Genomic DNA, 27,184 nt, shown 5'->3' with positions numbered 1-27,184 from the left:
GGTTCTGCTTGAATGAACATACTGATCAAATTTAGGGTCTGAAATAACTGTCACGGTACCTCATGCAGTGTTTTAACTATATAGAAATAAGCTAGCATATGGTAACAGTATAGGCTAGAAGAAATCAATTTAATAGCACTCCACAAATAAACTTTGATAAAAACAGTGTTTAACACTATATATATTAAGTTTTGTTGTCATGCCACCACCAAAAAAGTGTAGAGAATTGTCAGTAGAGCAGAGAGTTTGCATAAAAGCTTTACATGATGTTGGTTGGACTCTCCGACAAATTGCTACAGCCTTGAAATGCTCCCCAAACACTGTCAAGTACACCATACATCGTGAGACCGAGACAGGTAAATTTGAAAATAGGAAAGGAAGAGGCAGAACACCTAATCTCAATGATACTTATTTTAAGTATCTTCATTTATGCACCCCCCTCGGGACAGAAGGAAGACTGCCACTGATCTCATGCATGAGATAAACAACCATGTACCAAATGGAATATTTAGTTATGTAGCAGTTAAAAAACCTTTACTTCGATCTCCAAATATTGTCAAGAAACTGAAATTTGCTAAAAAGTACTAAAACTGTACTGTTGATGTTTGCTAAAGGGTGTTATGGACGGATGAGTCCAAGTGTGAAATATTTGGTTCAAAGCATAGGTTGTACGTCCGGCAGAAGAAAGGTGAAAGATACTTACCTCAATGCATAACACCTACCATGAAGCATGGGGCAGGCAGTGTGATGGTTTGGTGGTGTTTTTCTGCTGAGGTGACAGGAGATATTTGCAAAATAGATGTAACAATGTACCAGGGCAAGGAAAGAATACTGATACTGATCTGGCTTGGTATACCCAGTGGTTTGCATATTATTAGTAAAGGATTCTACTACCAAGAATATAACGACCCCCAAACACTCATCCAACCTATGTAGAAATTATTTAGTTAAGAAGAAGCTGCTGGAGTCATTCAAATGAAGTAATGACCCCTACAGAGCCTCAATCTCAACCCAATTGAGCAGATCTGGATTTAATAGATCAAACTTGACAAATCAAAAGTTACTTCCAAAGAAACTTTATGGGAGTGTATTAGAGACATTTGGAATAAAATCCCAAAGGACACTTTGATTAAATATGTTGCAACAATACATGAAAGACTGTCTGCAGTTATAAAAACAAAAGGGGGACACACAAAATATTAACTGTTTTAGAACTCAAGCACTACCACTGAGTTTCTGTTGTACTAAATATGAAGATTAATAAAATTTTGATGTTTCACCTGCGCTTTACCATCCATTGTTCTTTGAAAGTAGCCTGAGATCTAATTTTTGACTTTGTCCTAACACTTTTGCACAGTACTGTGTATAAAACCCTGACATATATGCCATAGATTCAATGTCACAATGCATATAAAACAATAGATATCACAACAAAATGCAGAAAAAAGGTTACTGTTTGTCCTGAAGAAGGAAAATCCGCTCTTCGAAAGTACTTGGGTTAATTTTGTGATGCTGTTTTAAAATAGTGTTCATTTGTTGTGAAGAAGTAAGAGATAAAAGCTATTTGGACGGTATAAAAATGTTGAATTTTAAAAAGTCTGCCTGTACCTCAGTGCAACTTGATAGAAACAGAAGCTTAATAAAGTATATGCAAACAAGTGGTACTGTATACAGCTTTTCCTATGTATTCTTTACCAGGTGCACATGCTTAGGATCTGTTATTTGTGATCAGAAATAATATTAAATGCTTCTAAAGATGAAAATAGCTTTTATATGAATATTCATACTGTAACTCTTAAAAAATAAAAGGATATACAAAAATAACCTTTACAAAGGCTAAACATTTTGCAAGTTACGGTTCTATGAAATTACAGAAACAAGAGATAAGGATGTGATATTCTGTTGTTGTCTCTTCAGCGTTCAGTATGGATATTATACAATAGCCAAAGTATTGCTAATTGTTTTGTTACTTAATATATTTACATTTGACAGTCAAATTTTAAATTCTGTTTTTTAATCTATCTAGGAAAATTATAAGTTAGATATACTTAGCAATTTTTTCTACAAGTATTATACCAGTATTATGATAGCCAGAAGTAATCAATCCACTTTGTATTAAATTAATGAAGAAATATTTATTGAAACTTATAATCTATTGTTACAAAAAAAAATCAACTTTTAAATTGTATATCTTAGATTTAAAAAAACTGTAGAAATTTATAAATTGCTACATATTTTGTAAATGAGAGGAGTATCCTGTTACAATTGAGAGAATTGGTTCCCAGTAGAATGCTATTTCACTGGGATGTAATTTTGTGTTTTTGCACCCAAAACGTTTTAATCAGTTTTAACTATATTCACTTAAAATGCTAGTTTGTTGTTTTCAAATTATGGATTTTAAAAGTTTATTCTTTGTTGTGCAGAAAATGTTGTATATGTGTTTGATTCTGTGCAGAACTGGGTTATGTCACTTCTTTGTACTATAAAGGTTTAACCATTTAAATTTTTTGTAAAGTTAATGTAATACAGGTACAAAAGAAAGTAGTTCAGAAAGTGAATAGGTTTAGCACCATTATTCAATTAGTTCTGTATTCATAAAGATGGAAAGCAAAAAAAAGAAAAATACAGATCTGTGGTCATTATTGAAGAACATTTTCCATATTTACCAAAAACGTCATATGCAAATATTTTGTACTACTTGTAGTGATGAAAAAATTCTTCCTTTTGCAAAATACACAAGAAATTTTGAGTTTATTTAAAAATATTTTGCTTTCATTTATGTTTTTGTTTAAACTTTAAATTTTTCTTAACCAAATATTTTCTTACACAATGTTTTTAAGAAAGTGAAGTTTTTTGCTTTTCACTTTATAATTTTTAAAGTTTGTTTCAAATTATATTTTTATGTCTAACATACTTTTTAAATGCGAAGTTTAATCGTTTATTTCAGCAGCTTTGTTTAACTTCATTCATATGGAATAGACCATAAATGCACATTTATTTCTTTTAAGAGCTGTTAAGCCTCATCTACCTGTTCAATAACTTATCTTGAATACTAGCAGAAAAGGTCCTGGTGAGATTAAAATACTTGATACTTAGTATTCAGTCTTTACTACCTGTTCAAGAATATTTTTTTATGTACCTGACACTTCTGACTTAATGTTTCACTAGCTATTCAGTGACATCTTGAATGTTCTTTTCAGGTCAGCAAGGAAAGATATTTGATTATAATTTTTTTACTTTTCTTACTGTAATTTCCACAACGTTTATTAATGTTAACAGCTTTGCATATTGCCTTAGATGTCCTTTATTTCCATGAACATTTGAAATCAGTCATGAAAAATAGTTAATAAATGTTAATGTTTTATAGCAAAATATGCTTTGGAGGCTAGTCAGATGTAGTTATTCAAGCACCAGTTTTTGTTTTGTATTTTTATGGGGAAGAGTAATTGAAAGAGGTTTTTTATGACTATATATATTTTATTTCTATTGTTACAGAAGGACAAGCTGAATTGCTTTTTAGCAATAGAAAGGATATTCGGAAGATTGATATAGAAAGCTTTGAGTATAAGTCTGTTGTTAGTGATCTTCAAAATGCCATTGCAATTGACTTTATATTTCACACTAGGACCCTGTTATGGTCAGATGTTGCAGAGGGATGCATTAAAAGGTAAAAAAAAAGAAACATTTATGAGATAATACATATATTAGCATGCTAATATGTATTAACCAGTTGGAACTTCTCATTTCATCAATAGGTGGTAAACCTACTTTTTCAAAGTGTATAAAAAAGAATCAAATACATTTTTCTCAAAATATTTTGCTGTTTTTATTTCACCCCTTTTTAGTAATTATTTCATTTCAGTGCAATACCTAAGATTTCATCTAGACAATATAGCAGCTCAAATTAGGATGCATTACAAAATAACTTATCTTAATGGAATATTCTTGATAAGTGATGAGTTTCTCGTAGACTTCACATATCTAACTTTCTAAGGATGTGTTCTTTCTTCCTGGATTTTTAGTGCCCCTATTGATACAGGTAGACCAGTAACAACAATTGTAAAGGAGAGTGTTACTACTCCAGATGGAATAGCAGTAGACTGGATTTACAAACACATTTACTGGACAGATACAGGAAAGAATACTATTGAAGTAACAGATATGCAGGGAACCTTGAGGAAAACTCTTATTTGTGAGGGTCTTGATGAACCTAGAGCTATTGTAGTGAATCCCTTAGATGGGTAAGTGCATTTAATTTAACTATCATTAGTACACACTCAAGAAAAAAAAGATTCAAAGAGGGGAAAAAGTATTGTAAGAAAAACTGGAAAAAGTTACAATATATATATGTATGCCTATAACAAACTTGTTATATTGGCTACATTTCGGGTATGTACTCTTCAATTGGGTTTATCTACTGGCAATATGTTGTATAAAGAACATTTAGAATTCATATATAAAGACACATAATTAGAAATTGAGCTCATGAGAAGAACAGAATGTTAGGCACATATAAAAAGCAAGATATGTGTTTTCTGGCATTTTCATACAAAAATTAAATATCAATGATAACTAAAAGACAAAACTATACATTTACAAAAATAAATAAATGGTATGACATAATATAAGAGAAAGAATTAAAAATTCATAAAAATGGATGTTGTTTCAACAGAGAATTTGGTAGAGTAGTAGTGCCATTTGTTAAAAACAAGATTTGATAAGGTGTGATAAAAGGGACTTTAATGAAATATGTAATGAATTAAAAAATAATTGTCAATTTATTCCTTACAGTGTAATAGAATTTAATTTAAGTATAAGTTTGTGTTCTAGGCTTTTGCAATCAGATTTGTTGTTGGGATAATGTTTTAAGACAAGTAAATTCTTGTTGTCAGTTCCATTATGGTCTGTTAGTATTTGAGTACTGGATGGTCAAGAGTGCTGTGTCAGTAAAGTCAAAGGTGTTACCAAAATCTATCACCTAATCAGCATATTTTTTCTCCAATATAGATTTGGTTGCATCTAGTACAGCAAATGTAGTAAATAATGTACTTTGATGTACAGGTGAACCGATTTTTTATGTGGAACATAAATGTAGTACTAGATAGAGTTGTGAAGTCGGTGTTATATAATTGCATGTGAAGCAAATTGCTCATTCACATGGTCAAGCTCTGTTAATTTTTGCAGATGAAATTACTTCAGATTGGAATGTACTAAACAGTATTTTAAATCCCTTTTGGGTTTGAAAGAAATTTAATGGTGGAGTTATTAAATATGTCATTAGCTGTGCTATCTCTTGTTAGTAAAGTTGCATTAAAAAGTTCTGCTAGTCTGTCTGTTTAGTGATGATATGTAAGGACTAATGAAACTCTGTCAGTATGTGGTTGTCATTTCAGTGAAACACAGTCAGCTTATGATTTGTGATAACTGAGTGTGTCAAGTTTAGCTTTATCAATGATGTTATTGAGATGATTCTGTTATTGAAAATAATTGTCTTTACAACTGAAGTCAGCATTGTCAGAGCATGGATGTCACAAACATAGGAATTGTCCTTTGAGAATAGTACATTTAGTTTCCGAAAGATGGAAAGAATTGAAATTTAAATAGGAGTGATTTTGTGATAAATTAATATAAGTCGACCTTTGACTTTTATAAATAAGGGCAAGATTTTTGTGTTAATTTTTTTGAAAGATTATTGCTTTAGTGGTACAAATCGTAGCAATAAAAACACAAAATTAAAAGAAAACATATGAAAAAGTTTATGCAAGTGAAATAAGAAAACTGTGAGATGAAAATAAGTATTTTTATGTTTAGCATGAGTGACTCTTTAAAGGCTTCAGAAATTCAGACAAATCTTTTGTAAAAGTAACTATTTAAAAAGCTGTTTTTTGTATACAACAGACTTATAATGTTTTCTAAAAGCTTGCCAAATTTCATGAAGATGCACAAAGTAAATTCAGTTATAGTATGTATAGTTTAATAGTTCCAAGGTTGATCAAACTGACTTATTTAGTTTATGTAGTGTTAATATTTTGAAAATGATACTTTACCTTTCTATATAACTCAAGCAGATCTTATTCACAGTTTTTGTGATAAACTAATATAATTTTACCTTTGACTTTTGTAAATAAGGGCAAGAATTTTATGTTGATTTTTTGTTGCCAAATGTTTGTTTTGGCTCAGAAATATTTTTCCATTCACAAATAGTTGCACGTGTATGTAATTGGTGTCATTAAATGATACATTGTCAAAAGACATGCTAAAATTGTTGACATATATAGTGGTTGAGTATGTTATATTGAAATGATTTTAGAGCCAAACACTTTGTTACAGTCCATGTCACCATGTCCAGTTATACCCTATTTGATGACTTTGTATCTTGACAGTAGTCTTGCAACATAGTTTTTGTTATAAAATGCTTCACCATAAAGCTCAACCTAGTTCTCAAATTATATAAATGATTTGGAAAAAGATCTTAAAAACAAAACTGCCTTTAAGATCCAATGCACATTAAAGAAAATAAGGATTTGTCAACGGGCAAGTTCATTTTTACAAATACATCCTGTGGGAGTTCCATTATAGGTGAAACAATTTCTACTGTGAATGTTCATTTTCATTCATGATGGATTTTTTTTATTCGGATTTTTGTAAGTTACTCATTTTAAAGCTTCCATTAGTAAGTATCAGCGATCCTGTGATAAAAAATGTACATCATAATGTTTGGTTGTATCTACATCAGTACATACATATTTATTACCCACTCGATCTACTTTTAGGAGTGAAATATTCACCAAAAAGTACCTGCACTTGGTACAGGAAAGAAATTTTTTTAATGCTCACTTAGGAAAATATACATATACCAGTCATTGCTTCTGTCTTCCAAACATAAGCTAATTACAAAAGTTGTTGCACCTTGCTTTGGCCTATAAAGTACCAATGGTAGCATTATTAATTCCTGTTCTGGAACAGTTCATTTTACTTATTTTTGGAGTATATATATATATATATATTTTTTTTTCAGTTGTGTAATATAGTAAATATTCTTAGTTCTGCCCAATTGGAATCCTGATTTTTAACGATGTGTTTTAGTCTATCAAAGGATGAATAGGTTAATTTCAAACAGTTTTACTGTATGTTGAATGTTAATAATGTCATACAAATGTTGTTAATTAATAATTTTATATTTGTTATATAGGCACTTATACAGTAACAAGCACTAACCACAATGCTAATAAGGAAGAACCTTGTAAATCTTTTATTTCAGTGTTTTCAAACATTCATGTGTTGTCATTATTTAATCCATATACACTGTATATACAGTGTATAATGAAATTTGAAATCACAAGTGAGTTTCATATTTATATAAATAATGAAATCAGTATATCATTATGAAAACACAAGAAAGTTTCATATATGTATAAAGGTAGTAAGAGTGGTATTTCATTACATAAACACAAGTTAGTTTTGTATTTATATAAATGGTGAGATTAACATATCATTATGAAAACATGAGTTTTGTGTTTATATAGATGGTGAGATCAGTACATCATCATGAAAACACAAGTAAACTTTGTATTTATATAATTAGTGAGATCAACATATCATTATGAAAATACAAGTGAATTCTGTATCTATATAAATGGTGAGATCAATGTATCATTATGAAAACACAATGAGTTTTGTATTTATTATAGATGGTGAGATCAATACTTCATCATGAAAACACAAGTGAATTTCATATCTAACTATAAAGATGATCCATTATGTGTGTTAACATCCATCACCTAGAGTTGGCTGGCTCAATTACCATAACCTTTTTGTATGATAAATGGAAACTGTCTGACAGTGTACATGGGTTACATTTTTAGGATGTTTGCCCAAGTAGGGGAATAAAAAAGATCCCGAAATAGACTTACAGATTTTTAGCTTGCATCAGCCATTGTTGACTGACTCATTTGCTGTAATTTTTTGTATGGTAACTGAAAACTGTTCGATGGTGTACATTGACTATTTTGTTTTAGGATATTTTCCTGAAATAGGGAACATTTCCACTTTTTTATGGACTTTTATTTTGAATTTAAAGACACAAGTACTTAATCAGTTAAATGTGTCAATTATTACCTTCTTCAAAGCAGACTGTACAATTAGCATCTAATGAGGTCATTAGGAATTTAATAACAAAAGAAAGAAGGAAGAGGAACATAATTAAAACCATCTTGAAATAGGGAACATTTCCACTTTTTTATGGACTTTTATTTTGAATTTAAAGACACAAGTACTTAAATGTGTTAATTATTACCTTCTTTAAAGCAGACTTTACAATTAGCATCTAATGAGGTCATTAGGAATTTAATAACAAAAGATAGAAGGAAGAGGAACATAATCTCACATTGTCCTTTACACAATCTTTCTTCTTTAACAGGTACCTTCAGCTAGTTTATATAAATAGTGAGATCAACATATTAGTATGAAAACACAAATTAGTTGCATACAGGGTCTACATATGGTATATTTCAGGCCATTAAAACTAAAAATGACAATTAAAATTAAAAACAATTCTAACACAACTCCATAAACCAAAACCTCCTTTTCACATAAAGGACTGAAACTGAACTAAAAAGTATATCCTCCTACTTCCGAAACGGTACTACCTCCACTACTCACCCATTGCAGCAACATGTGCTGATCATGTGACTACCCTCAACCAGCCATACTGCATCACCTATACTAGTGCAGGTAGCTCCCTCTACCGTTGTAGCACAATCCTCACTTTCTCGATTGGTATTTTAGTGTACAGATGTGTGTTTTAACTCATTCTTCATGTGAATACACAATTTTGATTGTGCTTGAATTAATATCAGTTTCAACTTATTATATTTGATTTCCATTGTTTCTACTCGTTTGTTTTTGAAATGTTTCTGTTTTCTGAATTATACTTTGTTCATATGAATTTGAGATTTAATATAGCAGATGATAATTTTTCCGCTGTAAGTAGACAATGGTTTTCACACTAGTCCCGAGGCCTCAGGGTCGATGATGTCTGCTGGGGAGGTACAGGCTTTAGTTCACGGGGAGTTCGTGTCTTATGTTCGGCCGGCGATTTTTTCCTTTGAAGTTACAATTTTTATACAGAGGGATAGCACCACTGTGTGAAAACTTTCTTTCTTCTGCACTTTCCATCTGCTACTGTACCTCCTCGTAATCTGCTAGGTTAGGTATTGTTCTTTTTCCTAGGAGATCAGTGGTAAGTTTTTCAGTGTATATTTCTTACTCTCTGTAGATATACCCATGTTCAATGAGTTTATGTGAGCTTGTGTGGATGGATCTAATTTCTGCACTCGATAATTTACATCATTCACATCTTCTATGCTCAGTGTTGAGTAAGTTCTAATTTTATACTTCTTTTACCATCTAGGTTACTTTAGTTTAAAACTTGCATTTGGAGTTTGTTTCTTTCTGTAATTTGGTTTAAAATTTTTATTTTTTTCACTGTTAATATTATTTAGTTGTAAATTGTTTTTTCTTTACTACTAGTCGCATTTAATTGGGGATTGGTTTTAGGTCAAACATTGTTTTTGTTAACTGGTTGCCTTTTTGTTATCATGTTATTTAGGGTAGGTTTTATTTTTGTGTCCTTTGTCTTATATCTTATTTGTGTGGTCATTTATCTTCTCAGTCCCTTTAGTGGTTTTGTACTTTGGGTGTTACTTATTGTATTATGTTTTAGGTCGATTTTCATAGTTTTCAGCTTTGTTATTTTTGTATACTTTGTAGACTCTATATGTTTCAAAGTTTTTGTTACTTCTGAGTACTTTCTCCAAATTCTTTAGTTTGTTTGTCTTTTTGGCTACACTTTGCAACAGTTCTGTTATTTATACAAGTTCTCTTTGAGGATTTCTGACTTCTGTTTTGCTCCCCCTCTACCCAGTTCCCAGATCTCTTTCACTCCTCCTCAGTATTGTGCCTTGTCCAGTCATCCTACTACACAAAGGAGCTATAGAATGGGTGGTGCCAACTCAACCAGGAGTTTACTCCTGTCTTTCTTTGTCTCCAAATACATGGGAGTTTAGAGTCCCTTCATAGATCTGTCTTGTCTGTATACCTATCTTGAGATGCCTCACTTCACCATGGAGTCCTATCTATCACGTTGGTGGGTTTTCTGCCCCAGTGTCACATTCTTTTTCCTCGGTTCCTCTATGAGGGTTTTGCTTTCCAGTTCTGGGCACTACCAGCCTGCCTTTCTTCAGCTCCATTTGTGTTTTGTGGAGTGGTATGCTCTTTTGCATGTCATTTTCAATTGCTTGGTTTTTGGACTCACCATTTCATGGACAATGGGCTTTTGCTCAATTCTTCCCATGCATGGTTAGTCCCTCTTACTCCCTTCATTCTTCAAGAAGATTCTTGGTAGGGTTCCTTTTCAGGTTGGATAAGTCTTTTAGTATCCTCTTGCATTATCTTAATCATTTGAGGGTTCCCTTCACTTCTTTTCTTGGTTGAGCCAATCCTTTCCCACTTCAGCTCCAGGATATTGAGAGGGCAGTCACGTTCACCATACCTTCTTCTTTTTTATGTGTATGTGAGGTTCTCCCTTTTTGGGATGTGGAAGCACTCATTCTCTTGGCTCAGGCACACATGTATTCCCTTCATTGTATGCTTCGCAACCAGTGGAATTTCCCTCATGATCCTTTGGACCATCCATCTCATTTTCCTCAATTCCCCAGAGGTTTTGTGTTGGTGGGCAGTTGAGGAGGCTACTCTCCATATCAACATCCTGGAACCTTTGGTAGTTCATTGGGCTTTCCTTTCCTCCCATTCCTGCAGATGGAGGGTGGTTATGGTTTATTCTGAGAATTCCACTGTTGTCAGCTTTATCACCAAGCAAGGGGAAACCAAGCATCGATCTCTGTCTGTTCGGACTCTGGATTTCATGTAATAGGCCTATGACCATGACATGACTATTCTGGCGTGTCATGTCCCTGAGTTATGAATCTTGTGGCCAATCTCTTGTCACATCCCCACCAGGTTCCCCACAGTGTGGTCTCGTCATCCTCACATTTTTTTATGGGTGTGTTTTCAACAGGGAACACAACATATATGTGTATTCCATTCAGTGGTATGCCAAACTTCCTTCCTTTTTGGTCTCCAGATCCCCACCCCTCAGCTCACGGGTGGATGCTTTCAGTCAAGATTGGAGAGGTCTTAACCTATATGCCTACCCTCTGATCTGACTCATCTTCTTGGTCTTTTCCCTTATCCAGACCACTCCTTGTTGTGTTCTGGTGGTTGCACATTTCTCTGCCCTGTCTGCTCCTCAGTCAACTGCGATCTGACATTTTTCATCCCAACGCCACCACACTCCATATTTCTGTGTGACTTTTGTCCAGTCCAGTGCCTCAGCTCAGGGACTCACCCCTCATATCATGTCATTCCTTGCCTATATCATTGGCCCTTCCTCTTTGTCTATGTACCAGAGGCACAGATCTTTCTTCTGTCTTTGGTCTATTTTTCATGGCTTTCAACCCTCCTGTACTTCTGTTCTTCACCTGTCCCAGTTCTTCCTCTGGTTGTTTGATCAGGTTTTGTCTGTTTCAATTATTGCTCTTTATAGAACTGCCCTGTCAAACATCCCCTGTTCTCCCATTTCCACAAAGCTTTCTTGTCCTGAGGTTTTCCATTTCTTTTGTTTGGTCCATCTCCAATGTTTGTTTATTCTGCTAGATTGGGATCTCAGTGTTGTCCTTCATGTCCTGTGTGGTTCTCCCTTTGAACCCACTGCAATTTGTTCCTTGTACCATTTTTCTCTTAATACCTAAATCCTTCCCCTCCTTGCATGTGGTCATCATCTTTACAATATTTATGTCATCCTATACCATTCCTCATTTGTCATTCATTATGAGAATTGGGCATGCCTTCCCTGGACTTTGGCTGCCCAGGAAGGTTGTTTTGCCTTTTCTCCTGCTTCCTTACCTTCCTTTTCCCACCTGTATTTCTGTTTGGATCTGGGTCATCTACTTTGTCCAGTTTGTTCCCTGCTATGTTATTTAGCTCGAACTGCTTCCTTTTATTGTTCTCTTTCCTGTCTAATTGTTCCATGGCATTACTGTTTCCCATGATTTTTCATCTTTTATGCTCATGGGTTGGTGTATTTTGGTGTACAACTGGTGTATTTTGACATGTCCCTGGCAGGTTGCTGTCTACATATTGTTTCTTCGCACCAAATGCATCATCAAACTAAGTCTTTAGCTGCTCCACACCACCATCTATTGGAGGCGATTGTTAAGGCTGGTATGTAGACAACTCCCAATACATTCATCACTCTTTCTCTCCACAACATAGCTGTGTCTTTCTCAGGAAGGTATCATCTTCTTTCTGTGGTGACCTAAACACGTCTCTTCACCTTCAACTGGGGTAAATAGTTCATATGATTTTTTTTATCTTATTTCATTGATATACATCATATTTCAGGATCCCACCTGGTGGAGGGTATTGCATGGTCAGTATGCTGAATTTTATATCTTAGCACTATATCTGTATACTTCTAAAACACTCACTGTGGAGATGGGGTGTTACTCTAAGACCACTGGGGACTTATCCAGTGGTGTATATATATCACTTTTTTATCAATATATATACTGAGGACCATCACTCATGGACTTCATGAGTAAAGCAGATAAGGATTTTTGCCCATCCCTACTGACCCGTGATTCTTACAATCCAGGTCTTTCTATTTTTCAAAATAGGGAAACGCAGACACCCATTGCACTGTTTCTGGTGGTTTGTACCTCTGGATCCCCAATGAATATTCTCCCTTCTTTCTTCTAGTTGAGCCTGTGGGTCCTTTCCACTACTGGTTCCCAGTTGCTGGAGTAGTGGACTGAGGAGGTTTCCTCATAAGTGGGACTTGTATGATAAAACTAACTCATAGTCATATGTACACACTCAGTGAAAAGAGGGCTGTCATTGTTATGTTTCATATTATATACTATTATTATTATATCATCAATCCAAGGCACTTCTCCTGGTTGTTTTTGCCAGGGTTGATCACAATTGTTGATCATGACATACACTATTAATGCAAGGCGTTTCCACTGGATGTTTTCTGCCTGGTTGGATGGCACTTGTTATATTTCATACTGATACAAAGCACTTCCCCTTGATGTTTTTGGTTGGACGTACCACACTTGTTGATCTCTCAATACCTTTTTTACAAGCTGTGAAACTCACAATCTTATGCAAGGCACTTCCACTGGATGTTTTCTGTCCAGATGGACCTCACTTGTCACACTACTTCATATCACAAGGTGCTTCCTTAGGATGTTTTTTTGCCTAGGTGGATTACACTTGTTGATCTCAAAATATATTATGCACAAAATATGGAAAAACAAATACTATTCAAGACACTTCCACTGTATGTTTTCTGTCATATTACTTCATATCACAAGGTGCTTCCCCCTGATGTTTTTTGCCAGGGTAGACTGTACTTGTTGATCTCAATATCTCTTGCATACAAAATATGAAACAGAAAAAATACTATGCAAGGTGCTTCCACTGGATGTTTTCTGCTTCCCTAAGATATTTTGCCCAGGCTGTGACCATACTTGCATATCTTGATGTCAATCCAAGGTATTTCCCCTGCACGTTTTTTACCTTGGACCACACTTGGCATAATACATTGTATCCCAAGACACTTCCTCTGGATGTTTTCTGCCCAAGCAGACTGCACTTGGCCTATTCATATATGGTTCTCTAGCCATAGCCATGTATTCTATTTGATTCCACCATATGTGTCTACCTTTCTTCTTTACTGGGCAGAAAGCATACTTGTTCTAGAAGTAGTATTATACCCCACAGATGTCTTCTATTTTATTTGGTGGTTGTTCTCTGCTCATTTAATTGTGTTTTTGCATTTTCACTGGCCCCTCCACCTTTCCAATGTGAGATTCTAGCTTTGGGTAAGGGATTTAGTACCGTTTTGGAAGTTAACATTTTCTAACATTGAAAATGTATTTCTGGTAGGTACTTACCTTCTCTCATCTACTTCCTACCCACTGATTTGCTGGTGTTTCTGGTTTATATATGCCAATTATCGAAAGTGAGGATTGTGCTACAATGGTTGAGGGAGTTACCTGTGCTAGTATAGGTGGCACAGTAGGGTTGGTGGAAGGTTGTCTCATGATCAGCAAATGTTGCTGCAATGATGCAAAAAATATAGGAGTATAAAAGACTGGTGCACTGTTAAAAATTTTAGCAATGCTTAGAGGGCAAATGAAGGTCAAGATAGCTTTTGGTGAGTTGAGGTAAGCATCTATTGGAAATACATTTTCACTATTAGAAAATGTTAACCTTCTACAAATGGCTATATTATCGATTGAATACAAGTTTATAGATTCACTGAGTCTGTCCATAGGTAATGCACTCTTCTATTAAAGTTTAACAAAACGTAATTATATTGTAATTTTTTGATTAGATGGATGTTTTGGACTGACTGGGGTACTTCAGCCAAAATTGAAAGGGCTGGGTTAGATGGATCTCATCGAAAAGGCATCGTCACTTCTGATATACAGTGGCCCAATGGATTGGCTATAGGTATGCTAATGTTTCTGAAAGTTAGCCTGAATTTGTTCTACAGAACAGAAATGTTAATATACTTATTCATACAAACTAAAACATGGAACTACTAAAATATGTGTTTTGAGTTGTGTTATATTATGGCTACTTTCTTTTGTCTATAATTGAGTTGGGCAATTTCATAATGATTCTATAAGAATGAAATGAAATTAGTGAACTTAACAGTCTTCTGAAGCACCTCCTGCTTGCTAAAATTCCTAGTAAAACATATTATTTTATGTCTTTTTACAGATTTTCTGTCTAAGAAAATTTATTGGGTTGATGCCAAACTTCATACACTAGGGAGTGTAGACTACAATGGTGATAACCAGCAGATTGTGTTGTCTTCACCAGTTGTCCTTAGATATCCCTTTTCTGTGGATATATTTGAAGTAAGGCAGTTTTTGAGTAGTATTTTAAACATCATGCATACTTAATATAGTTTCAGTATCCTGTTAATGTTTAGAATGAAAAATTTTAGAAGTGTATGTTCTAATATCCATATTTTCACCTGTAGGACTGGGTATATTGGACAGACTGGGAATCTAAAGCTATTCACAAGGTTAACAAATTTACTGGTAAAGAAAAGAGTGATATAACTGTTGGTGTTACCCATCCCATGGATCTTCATGTTTATCACAAATATAAACAACCCATTGGTAAGCAAAACACAAATTTTATTACTCATCACTGCTAGTAAATTTTACTTGTTTTGTGTTAATATATATGATGCTATAAGGACAGTTAATGTGTTGTTAAGCAAGATGGAAATCATGGTTAATTATTAAATGCTACTATGTATTTCTTGTTATAAAATATATATTTGAACTTGTTATTGATGGAAAATTCCTTGTGTCATTGAGTAGTACTATTTGTCATACACCAGGTGAGAATCACTGTGGAGTTCAAAATGGATATTGTTCCCATCTTTGCTTACCATCACCTAATCTGACCTCAATTTCTGCAAAGTTCAGATGTGTGTGTCCTGATAACATGGAGCTTCAGAGTGACCAAAGAACTTGTATTATCAAAAGTAATGGTCTCTTATGTCTTGTTATGTATGAAATAAAGTGAGTTTTATAATATGAAAAACTAATCTTATTATATAGGCTGTCTTAAAACTGAGGTAGGTAAGAGTATTGAAATAATATGAAAAAAAAATAATCTTATTATATAGCTTGTCTCGAAACTGAAGTAGGTAAAAGTATTGTAATAATATGTAAAACTAATCTTATATAGGCTGTCTTAAAACTGAAGTAGGTAAGAGTATTGTAATAATATGAAAAACTAATCTTATTATATAGGCTATCTTAAAACTGAAGTAGATAAGAGTATTGTAATAATATGAAAAAACTAATCTTATTATATAGGCTGTCTTAAAACTGAAGTAGGTAAAAGTATTGTAATAACATGAAGAAACTAATCTTATTATATAGCTTGTCTTAAAACTGAAGTAGGTAAGAGTATTGTAATACTATGAAGAACTAATCTTCTCTTATCATGTAAGCAGTGTTAAAATTCAAGTAGTTGAAAGTATTTATAGTAAGAAAAATATTTTTCTTCAGCATTTAAGAAGTGTTAAAGCTCAAGTCAATAACAGTTTTATCTTCAGTTTATCTAGTACAAGAAATTACACAGATCTACCATGTGGTTTTTGTAAATTTCTTCATAACTAAATTTTAATGGATTATTACAAAATGACATGCTAAATTATGAAATGAAAAATTGTATGTGGGTGAAACATGAGACAACATTAATCATACAAGTTAAATCTACATTATAGATAACATATATGTGGGTGAAACATGAGACAACATTAATCATACAAGTTAAATCTACATTATAGATAACATATTTTCATGTCTTGTATGTTTGTACAATTATTGTTTGGAATTAGTGTTTCTACCTTAAAATTTGTAATTTTCTTCCAATATTTATTGAAGTGTGTGTTTAATTTGGTCAAAGGTTGATAAATACTCTGGAAGGAAGGCCTATTCTAAAATGTAGACTTTCATAATGAATAAAATAATTTAGATTGAAATTTACCAGGACCTGTTTGATGTGTTTCTCAAGTGGCAATTTTTAGGCAAAATCTTCCTTATTTATTTAAAAAAAAATCACTGTTGTTTCAGATCCATCTACTAGAAGCAGTACTAGCACAAATAGTGTAACCACCTCACAATCAAGAAACTCTTCTTCTTCTACAAATAAAGTTTCAACTTCAGGTAAGAGAGATACTTCATGTAGCTAGACTTAATGTTTTCAGTAACAAAACTACTAGTTTTAGTCAGTAAGTGCCCAGAAAAAAATCAAAACTACATTGATCATCAGTAAGATATAACAACAACTTTTCTGCATACTCTACTCATCAAATATTCTCCTGCTTTTGCTTTTTTTATTTGTAAATATACAAAAAATGCTCAAAAGAAAGAGCTTCACATACAAGACAAAATACATTCAAAGCACAGACTACAGAATACGCAGAGTAAGATATACCAGTAGAGCTACAAAAACACATATTACATTTTTCATCCTGTATCTTGTTTTATTTTATTTGTTCTATGAGTGCATTTTGGGAAATAATTTTGGTCAGATTTGGTCAAATTTACTTGAAACTTACCTTGGTCAGATAATTTGAAATTCAGAAGGACAGTCTAAAAATTGTTACACGTATTCTTGATCAAGTTTGTTTGTGATAATTAAGCTAACAAATTACACAAAATGAAATGTACAATCTATATATTTTAATACTGATAGAAACTCACTTAACAGAATAACTAAAGAAAAAGATCTTGACGTACTGGTAAATAAACCACTGAAGCCATCGAGACAAGTTCTTATTGCTAGTAGTAAAGCTAACAGAGTGATAGGATGCATTTATTTACATTACTGCATGGTGTTCAGTTGCATTCATAAGTAGCTGCAATTGATGGACAGCCTAACACTGCAAAGCAGCTTTATATAACTACTGACTCCCACAAAATTATTTCTATTATATTACATGTGCAGTGATGCTAGCTGAATTCTGCAGAACCTTCATGCTCCATAATTTGTGTCCAGCTCTTTATTCAGGCTTTGTGATATATCCTGCTTAATTGGTTACATCAGGTCCAGCATTCTATCCACTTGCATCAAGTTGCAGTGCCTGTACGACATAAATTTTACAGATTTGATTTGGTCATTTCTTTTATTTTGTCAAATCCTTCCTCATTTGATTGGTTACAAAATTTGTATTTATTGACTATTTTGAAATTGACTTGTTTCGTTTTTTAAATAAGTCAGATCCCATTCAATTGGTTTGACAATAAATTGTTTTTAATTGGAGATTTTCGGTGAGAAACTTGACACTGCACAGCAGCTTTAAGTATTCACTCAAATCAGATGAATCAACCTCTGGATCCACATTTACCTTCATGATCATAGCAAGGTTTATGTCTGCTCATCTCTCCATGTCGTGACCTCTGTACCTTTATTCCAACATGTAGGTTGCTAGTTCAACATGGATCCACATTTACCTTCATGATCATAGCAAGGTTTATGTCTGCTCATCTCTCCATGTCGTGACCTCTATACCTTTATTCCAACATGTAGGTTGCTAGTTCAACAAGATGCTGCTTCATCTTCTTGGAGATTGAGATCATTGATTTTTTATCTTTGGGCTCTGTGGTACATCATGCATAATTAGTTGCATCAAATCCACCATTTCACCCACTTTCAACAAGTTCCACTGACTTGAGGCTTTAAGTACCAGATAAACTTTAGACTTGTTTAGGGCACTTCTTCCATTTTATGAAATGCTTCTTCATTTGAGTGGCACTGTTGGCATAAATTAGGTTACAAAATGTGCATTTACTGACTACTTTGAAATTGACTTGCTTCTTCTTGAAATATATGAAAATCCAATTTATTGGCTTGGATATTAATTTTCACTCTATAGTAAAACCCAATATAACAGAAAGAATTAAAAATCAAAAATACTTTCAAAATTAATTGGTAAATAAATAGGTTCACAGAACAAATCTGAAATAAATGTCCAATCATTTTTTAATATAATTATCAACCAATTACCTTTCTTTCTGGATATTTTAACCAGTTTTCATAATGAATATGATACTAGACCACCCATTTTTTAGAACTTTATTGGACATGTCTCTTTTCTATGCAGTCAATCACAATTCACCATTAACCTATTTGTATTTCACAGTTATAAAATTTACGAGAAACTTGATTAATGATAGAGAAATTTCTGAAGAACAAAAAAAAAAAGCTAAAGATTGCTATAACTTTGCAGTGACACCCACAAACACCTGTCACACCCACAAACAAACATACCCACCCATGCACGCTCACACTAGAGGCTAGGCCGATAGTAAATTCTAGAGATCTCACAATCAGTACAAAAGATTGGAACTAAACTGGAAAACAGACTACATTAGACTTCTTTAAAGTAAGAAACATGTTGAAAAATAACTAAGTAACTTGGAGTGATCATAAATATTCTACATTATCAACCTTGTTGGCTGATAAAAGGAAAAAAATTAGAAATTGAAAATATATGTAAGAGTAAATTACACATCACAATAAATTGGTTTTAATTGGAGAATCTTAAGGAACTTATTTCCTGTTGCCTGTAGGTTAGCTTAGACTATATAATAGCATAATAATTATAAATTAAGATTGTGATTTTGAATAGAATGCTAAAAATTATTTATAATAATCATGTAACAATAAAAAATGTTTCAGTAAAACTTTTTACAGTAAATGGAAGCTTTTTCAGATTTACAACATGTGTTCAATTATTCATTTAAGACTTAACACAATACACATTTATTAATGAAATCAAATAATTTAGGTTAAAATGTGATTATAAAGCTAAGAGGTATGACCATTTTGCAATTATGTCTGTAACATATTCAAATCAGCTACTGTCTCAAAACAGATCTGATGTCCAGTTCTAAAAATATGTTTCATCTGAGTAGTGGTTCATTTCAAACTTATTTTTTTTATTAATGTTCTTTCTCTTTGTTATTAGGATCAGTTGTACCTGCTAGCCTATCAGAACTGACAACAAAACCACAATTAGTAACCTTAGACCCGTTTCTAGCAGTCACTGGTAATAGTAGTAGCAAGCACCTGTATGAAGTCACATCCTCAGAAGTTGACACTGGTAGAATAGCTGGCATTATTATTGGGGTTTTAGGAGGGCTAGTGGTCCTCATTACTCTGGTAAGAAACAAGGAAAGAGTAGCTTTCTATTCATTTACCCTTAGTCATATTTGTTTCAATTTTAGAGAACAGCCCATCATTTTGAATATTTCTTAAGCTTTTATGAACTGTAGTAAGTGGAGGGAGAATAAAAAAAATTCACAAATAAACACAAAGGGTAATAACTTTAGTCAAAAAGTTACCAAAGAAAAACAATTACTGTGATAAGTATATATATTTCTTTATCTTACATAATTGTTAAATGTTAAATCAGATAGAGTAGATTGAAACAAATAGATGAATAAATTTATTTGAATATTGTCATAAAAATTACTTGGAAAATGCTTTTTTTAAACAGATTATTATCCTAGTCTACAAGCAGTATGTCCACAGAAATATACGAAGTATGAATTTTATCAATCCAGTGTATGGGAAAACAACAGAAGATCTACTAAGTTTAGAAAACAATCAGTATCAGTCTTCAAGATCATACATTTCAGTGAGTAATAAGTTTATAAGTTTTCTGGAAGTAAACATAAAGACTAAGATTGGAATAGAGAGATTAGATTAAAAACAACAATAGTATGCAATTGTCTTTTAATGAGTAAAAAGAAAAAGTAATAAAATAGCACTTCGATGTTTGCTCAGCAGGTGAGAACTCTATCAGAGTTGGTTATTAAACCTGTGATTCTGTTATGTTTTTTTTTTAAATCTAATGGTTCTTTTAATGGTGAATATGTTTTTAAAATTGTGTGAATCTTGTGTAATGATATATGAATGTGTTAAAGATGTTTTGATTTTAATTCTAAAGCTTCGTATGACTGTGATTTCATTTGCAAAATTCTGTAGCATATATGTGTTTGTGTATCTTTAATATGGATTGATCTAATCATCAATTAAAGCATATTTTGAGAAATTGAATTATTTTCTATCTTTTCAGTGCAACAAAAATTTCTGTAATTCAAAATAATAAACTCTTTGGCATTGATAAGTATAGTTATTTGTTAGTCAGAGTTGATCATATTTGAAGAAACAGTTATATAGTTACAGATTACAACACTTTTTTTTGTGTCATATCTTTCAGAGTCTGGAGTCACTAACTTCACCAGGTACCAATGAGTTTGTATAACTCTTGCTCTGGCTATTTTGAGCACTGCAGGCAGTTTGATTAAAGGGAATCAGTGCTATTAATATGTTTGGAATAGCTTTGAATTTATTTAAAACAATAAAATATGTATTTTTTGTTGGATGTTATTGAACTTGTGAATCACACAATTAAGGGAACAATAAAATGTGCATTATTTGGGGGATTAAGTCACAAGATGGTGAGAACAATTTAAGGAAGCCTATATGACTTAACACATTGTTACATGTGACTGAAAGTCAAATGTTATGTTCTTTCAGAAAAGTTCCAAACTCTATAGCACTTGAAAACAAATTAAGTTATTACAGCAACATTGTAGAAGATAAAACCTGGTTATTTTGACAGGAAGAAACCATTGATGCAGTACATTGTGGTTAGGTAACTGTCACACACACATAGAGGGAAATAAGGGAGGTTCAGTCCTTATTTTGATGAAAACCTGGTTATTTTGACAGGAAGAAACCATTGATGCAGTACATTGTGGTTAGGTAACTGTCACACACATAGAGGGAAATAAGGGAGGTTCAGTCCTTATTTTGATGAAAAGTTGGTGTATTTTGAATGTGGTTTATGCACAAAGTAAATTCTAAATGATTGCCATTTGTTTATTTTCTTTTTACTATGAGTGAAATCTAAATTGATTGCACTATTGGAGGAAAAATTATACTACCTTAAGGATGAATATTCTGAGTTCCATGACATTTAGACAACTGATGTTACTGTGTTGTAGTATAGCTTCTACACCTTGAAGTATGTGACATTTTGTATAGGTTACTGTTGTGTAGCTTAAAATGGCAGTTTGTGCCATTTCTTTTTCAGGTTTTTATTTATTTTTTTCATTAATCCATATGGTATTTTAAAAGTAACAAAATGTAGCTAAAGGAATCACTAATATTTTTCCAAGATTATAGTTAGAAAAACTACAGTGAACAGAATCTAGAAAGGGAATTTGCACAAATAGATATGAGCATAGAAGGTTTAGATTAAAGATACAGTAAACTTGAGAGGTATCTTTTCATCAGGATGCTTGATTGAGAAACTAATAGTAAAGGAAATTGATGTAAATTTGCCCACATAGCTGGCAGATAAAATTATTTACAAAGGAGAGATATATTTTTTACAATGTGAATAGCTATGGTTAACTGTTTTAAATAAAGAAGATAAATATGATAAATCACCAGATATAATAATTTGATTCCCAATGTTTTTCCATATCAGTTTTATCAAGTTTTATCACCTAACAAAACCTAAATTGAAAAATTACAGTAAGTAAAAGATCATTTTAAATAATACAACAGTTCAATGTTTTTGTCACAGTGTGATAAAATTAATAAAGCTGATACAGGAAAATTTTGGAACAAAATTGTTTTATCAGTTGATCTGTAATGCTTATTAACATTTTATAATGTCTACCATTTTGTAGCTTGCATTGAAAGATAATCATGTTGAATATTGTATTATTGTTATTATTACTGTTCGTAAATATTTTATGGCTGGATCATTCAGAATAACAATGTTGGTGTGTCAACAACACTACTGAATTTGAAACTAGTTACCATATATAAAAAGCAAAAACAGTAAATAAGGTTTTTATTTTTGTTGGGTGTATTTTTTTTACTTTATCTTATTTATGTTGATACATCTATAAAATTTCATTACTTGTAAGAAAAATAATATAAATTTATTCGTATTAATTGTCCTTTTATAGTTTTGTTTATTATATTTGTTTGTTTTTATTAGCATGTTTTAGTTTAGTATGTCCTGGTTTAGTATTTCTCCATGTGAATAATTAGTCTTAGTTTCATTATTATTATTTTATTTATGGTATATTTTTGTAAGCCAAGAATGTTTAAACCGGGGTGGCTAGCCCAGTCGTAGGACGACCATGTTCAGTGACAGGGATTCAAACTCGCCACTGTGAGATTGAGAGTCCAGTGCCGTAAAAAATTCACAATAAAATACTTCATAATTTTGACGTTTACATTTGTAAAGAAATATTATCAGTCCATCAAGCTTCCCCACAATGTGTTAAATGTTTGATTTTAATCTCTTTGCATAAAATTTATATAGTTAGAAACTATAAAAGATTTTACTACTGCTAGGAAAGTAACTGAAATGGAAAAGAAACTCGTTAATTTCTTTATTACATAATTTCATGTAAACTGGTGAAATTTAACTTCTGACAAATTTTTAACTAAGTAAAATATCCTTTAGAAATTACAGTTCGAAAATTATAAAACATGGGTAAAAGTATCTCCTCATTTTCTTTGTATATAATTTTGCTACTGAGGTGTTTACATGAATTGTTTAATGATGTTTTTCACACCAATCTGAAATTTGAAGAAAGACGTATAAGCTGAATTTTTAAATATATTTACATTTATATAATTTTTCAAGGTTGTGAACTAGAGTTGATTACATGAATGACAAATCTCTTAGAAAAAATGGAATGCTTATTGCATGATTTCATCTGACTTCAGTATACTGTTGAAGAGTAAAATATTTCACGTTGCTTCACCTAGTTTTCTAAGTACCATAGGAAAAAAAGGGAAATTTGAAATTTTGTTTTAGCAATTTGTTTGGCTTATAATTATGTATATAAAAGGGATTTCCAGGGAGAAAGTTAATGTATGATATGATTAGACTACAATATCATTGGAATTTATATACACGTTATCATAACATTTGAGCAGAAATTATGTACGTTATGTTTCATTTGTCAAGGAGTGTGTGCTAAAGTTTATTATTATGTACGTTATGTTTCATTCATCAAGGAGTGTGTACTAAAAGTTATTATTATGTACGTTATGTTTCATTCGTCAAGGAGTGTGTACTAAAGTTTATTATTATGTACGTTATGTTTCATTCGTCAAGGATTTCCTTGACGAATGAAACATAACGTACATAATAATAAACTTTAGTACACGTGTGTACTAAAGTTTATTATTCTTCAGTTTGTATGAATTTTATTAAACTTTTCTGATCAGCATACAAAATCCATTGCCATCAGTGTATAGTTATTTATGTATAGTTACTTTAATTAGTTTCCTTAAATTTTTTGTAACGATTTACATTTTGTATTGCAAAAATACTGAGAAAGATGTTTTTGTCAGAAAGTTTAAAAAGTGTTAGGAATAGCCTGTTTGGTTTAAGAAAGTAATACCGACTATAATATGCTCCTAGTCATGGGGTAAGTTATAAATATAGTAATAGGTTTTAATATTCATTTTACATACGAAATCATAAAGATATCCATTTATTTTCTTATACTATTATTATTCCTCATGTTAGTCTAGAAAGAAATGTTATAAAAATTTCTACATGTATTTGTGAAAGTACTTTTAATAAAAATAATTAATATTGTGAAGTATACCCTGTATTTTTTAACGTATTATAGTGGAAAATGTACGTATACACTGTTTTACATGATGTAGAGCCGAAGTATTTTTAAGCAACATTAAACGTTAGAGTACCCCAAAAGCTGTATAGAGTATACTGTTGAGTTAGTAAATAATGTTGCAAGAGAAAGAGTAGGAAAATCTTGATACGCGCTTGTTGGATATACAAGAATGTTTAGTGTAAGCGTTATTATTTAATTTATTTTGTGACTTAATATTTAAGAATAATTTACTTTTCATAACAAGAGAGTTAAAAGTAATTATTTTAAAGGCGACAGTTATGATAAGTTTGGTTGCGTAACTCGGAAAGAGTCGTACGTTGTGTGTGTGTGGTTCAATTATTTTAGTATTGTTGACTCCAAGTTACTCGAATTTTCGGTATTTTTCTCGTTACCTTAGGATAGTATTGTTCCAATATAGCGTCGCGTAGTTTATAGAAAGTTTAAGGCCTCACTGAACAACATATAAATGTAGGCGACCAAGCCAGCGTAAATGAAGTAAAGTTCAGCCAGAAAAAAGTAAAAAAACGTGAAAGTTAGCCAGCGTGTGAGTGATCAGGCATAACGGTCAATATATTAAAGTGAGTTTCACAGTTTAATCGAGAGTTTAAAGTGAGTTTCACAGTTTAATCGAGATAAGGAGAATGATTTGTCTTGTCAAAGGATATTCTAAAGTAAAGTAATTCTTTGTGGACTTTGACAAAAGGAGACAGTTATTTAAAGTTCGAGATACAACTGTGGTAATCCTCAGAGTAGAGAAAAATAATTCACGTTGTCAATTGGATTCTAAAGTAATTGAATCAACTGAGTGGACTTTTTGACAAAAAAGAGAGAATTATTTAGAGTTTTAGATACAACTGTGATATCCTATAGGTTATAGTGTAAATAATTTTTGCCTGTGACTTGTTGGCGATAAATTCGAACAATAAACGGACAGCACGGACTACACTTGTGTTAAAATAATACAATCAAAACAAGATAAAGGTATGTACAAAACTTCTTTAGATTATGGAGATCACAGTTGTAACTTAAACACTATACAGTTCTTTTTGTTAAAAGTCCATTTAGGCTGATTCAATTGCTTTAGAATCCGGTTGACAAGCCAGACTATTTATTCTATACTTTTATCACAATAGTATCAGTGAATAATTCGCTTATGTTACCTCTTGGGTTACCACAGTTGTATCCTTAATTTCAAAGAATTGTCTTCATTTTGTCAAAGTCCATACAGGCGGGTTCACTTAGTATAGAACACCCTTTGACTAAACAAATTATTCTCCTTATCTCTATCAAACTGTTAAACTCACTTTAAAATATGAACCGTTAAGGATATTCACTCACACTATGGTTAACTGCACGTTTTCTAACTTTTCTCTGACTGAACTTCTCTTTCACTTGAATTTACTTTTACTCCATTTACGTTCATTTGGTCGCCGCTATTTATATGTTTATGACTGAGGCCTCCAGAATTTTCTATAGCCTCGACACCAATGAATTGCAAACACAATGTATGACCCTACTGAGTTATATAACTACACTAGTCTTAACTGTCGCCTTTAAAAAAAATAACTTTTAACTTTCTCTTGTTATGAAAAAACTGAATAATCATGGAATATTAACTCACAAAATATATAAATTAGTAATACCTACACTAAACAGTCTTGTATATCCAACAATACATTTTTCTTCTTTTTCATATTACAGTTTTGATAGTATATTAAATATGAAAGAGAACATGACTTAGGAGTTATGCATTTCATCGTAGTTTTCGGAGACGGGGTGTAAACTCAACTCTCACTTGTACACAACTTTGAAGTAATATTCATAGTTTATATATTATGTGTGACACATTCTTTTATACAAGAAAAATAGTATTTACATGGGTGTGTGGGCAAATTATTGATCATAGTGAATTAGGATGTGCAGCAGATTTTATTCATTTTTCCAAATTAATTGTGGTTTAACAAACAAGAAAAGGGACACTTATTCACGAGGCTTTAAGCTACTAAAATCAAACTTTTATTTAAAGAACTTGCATAGAGTACAAATTAGATACATGGTACATACTGTGCAGTAGTGTTTGAGTAAAGAGGTCTCCTGAAGTAGGACCCACACATTAAGTGTCTGTTAGACTGAAGACTGAAAAGACCCACATTTAAAGCTAATTATTACAGCTAACTGTGAGAAGACAGTATGAAACAGAAAAATAGAACTGAGATAGCTTACTAAAAGCAGATCGCTGGGAATGGTGAATAAAGCTTAAGCAATGGTGTAGTGCTAAATTCGGTATTGGATCCCTGCCAAAATTTGTCAGACATGTCATCAGGGTAAATATACTATATTCAAAACCTAATTTCCATTTTAATCGTATCTTCGAATAAGAGTATCGGCTACAGATTTTCAGGCAGGAAAACGCAGTTTTATGAGAGAAAAAAAAGAATACGATAATCACAAGAAATGTTGTACTTGGATATTTCTAACTAGTAAAATGTATATTACAGAGAAATACACACATACACATATAAATATGGGCATGCAACCAGTGGTGGGATTCAAATATTTTAACAACAGGTTCTCTCACTAGCAGCATGCCATATTGTCCCGATAGAGACCAAAGATTATATGTAAAATATATTTATATTATATGTAATATATACAATTTATATTACTTTTAATCTAGTCTATTTCATAAAAAGCGTTTACTGACACTTATTAGTATGTTTATTTAATTATTTTTTATATTTTGCTGTATATTTAAGTAACAATCATGATAGAAAATATAAGTTATAAATGATTGTACATCTGCTCCCAAATTTGATAAATTATTGGGGAAA

General features: G+C 32.1%; 1 protein-coding gene across 2 annotated transcripts in view; it reads left to right on the top strand.

Moving 5' to 3' along the window:
- LOC106468933 (very low-density lipoprotein receptor-like) overlaps nt 1-23,819 on the top strand; it is a 77,193-nt gene extending 53,374 nt beyond the window's left edge. Inside the window, exons 11-21 of one of the 2 annotated variants that reach the window (XR_002612760.1) lie at nt 3,496-3,667; nt 4,023-4,241; nt 14,465-14,583; nt 14,857-14,996; nt 15,122-15,263; nt 15,491-15,637; nt 16,737-16,829; nt 19,637-19,830; nt 20,168-20,308; nt 20,894-21,331; nt 21,442-23,819. Coding sequence is in view for 1 of the 2 variants with exons in the window: in XM_013929386.2 (XP_013784840.1) it covers nt 3,496-3,667; nt 4,023-4,241; nt 14,465-14,583; nt 14,857-14,996; nt 15,122-15,263; nt 15,491-15,637; nt 16,737-16,829; nt 19,637-19,830; nt 20,168-20,308; nt 20,894-20,938 (1,412 nt within the window). In the remaining variant the exon portion in view is untranslated. Of the gene's footprint in view, nt 1-3,495; nt 3,668-4,022; nt 4,242-14,464; nt 14,584-14,856; nt 14,997-15,121; nt 15,264-15,490; nt 15,638-16,736; nt 16,830-19,636; nt 19,831-20,167; nt 20,309-20,893 lie in introns of both variants that reach the window. The other variant, XM_013929386.2, reaches the window with a different exon arrangement.
- The last annotated feature ends 3,365 nt before the right edge of the window (nt 23,820-27,184 follow it).

This window comes from Limulus polyphemus, unplaced genomic scaffold (assembly GCF_000517525.1).
Source record: "Limulus polyphemus unplaced genomic scaffold, Limulus_polyphemus-2.1.2 Scaffold3226, whole genome shotgun sequence".
Taxonomy (NCBI): domain Eukaryota; kingdom Metazoa; phylum Arthropoda; class Merostomata; order Xiphosura; family Limulidae; genus Limulus; species Limulus polyphemus.
The sequence above is the reverse complement of the archived record's forward strand: the minus strand, read 5'-3'. Positions and strand labels throughout refer to the sequence as shown.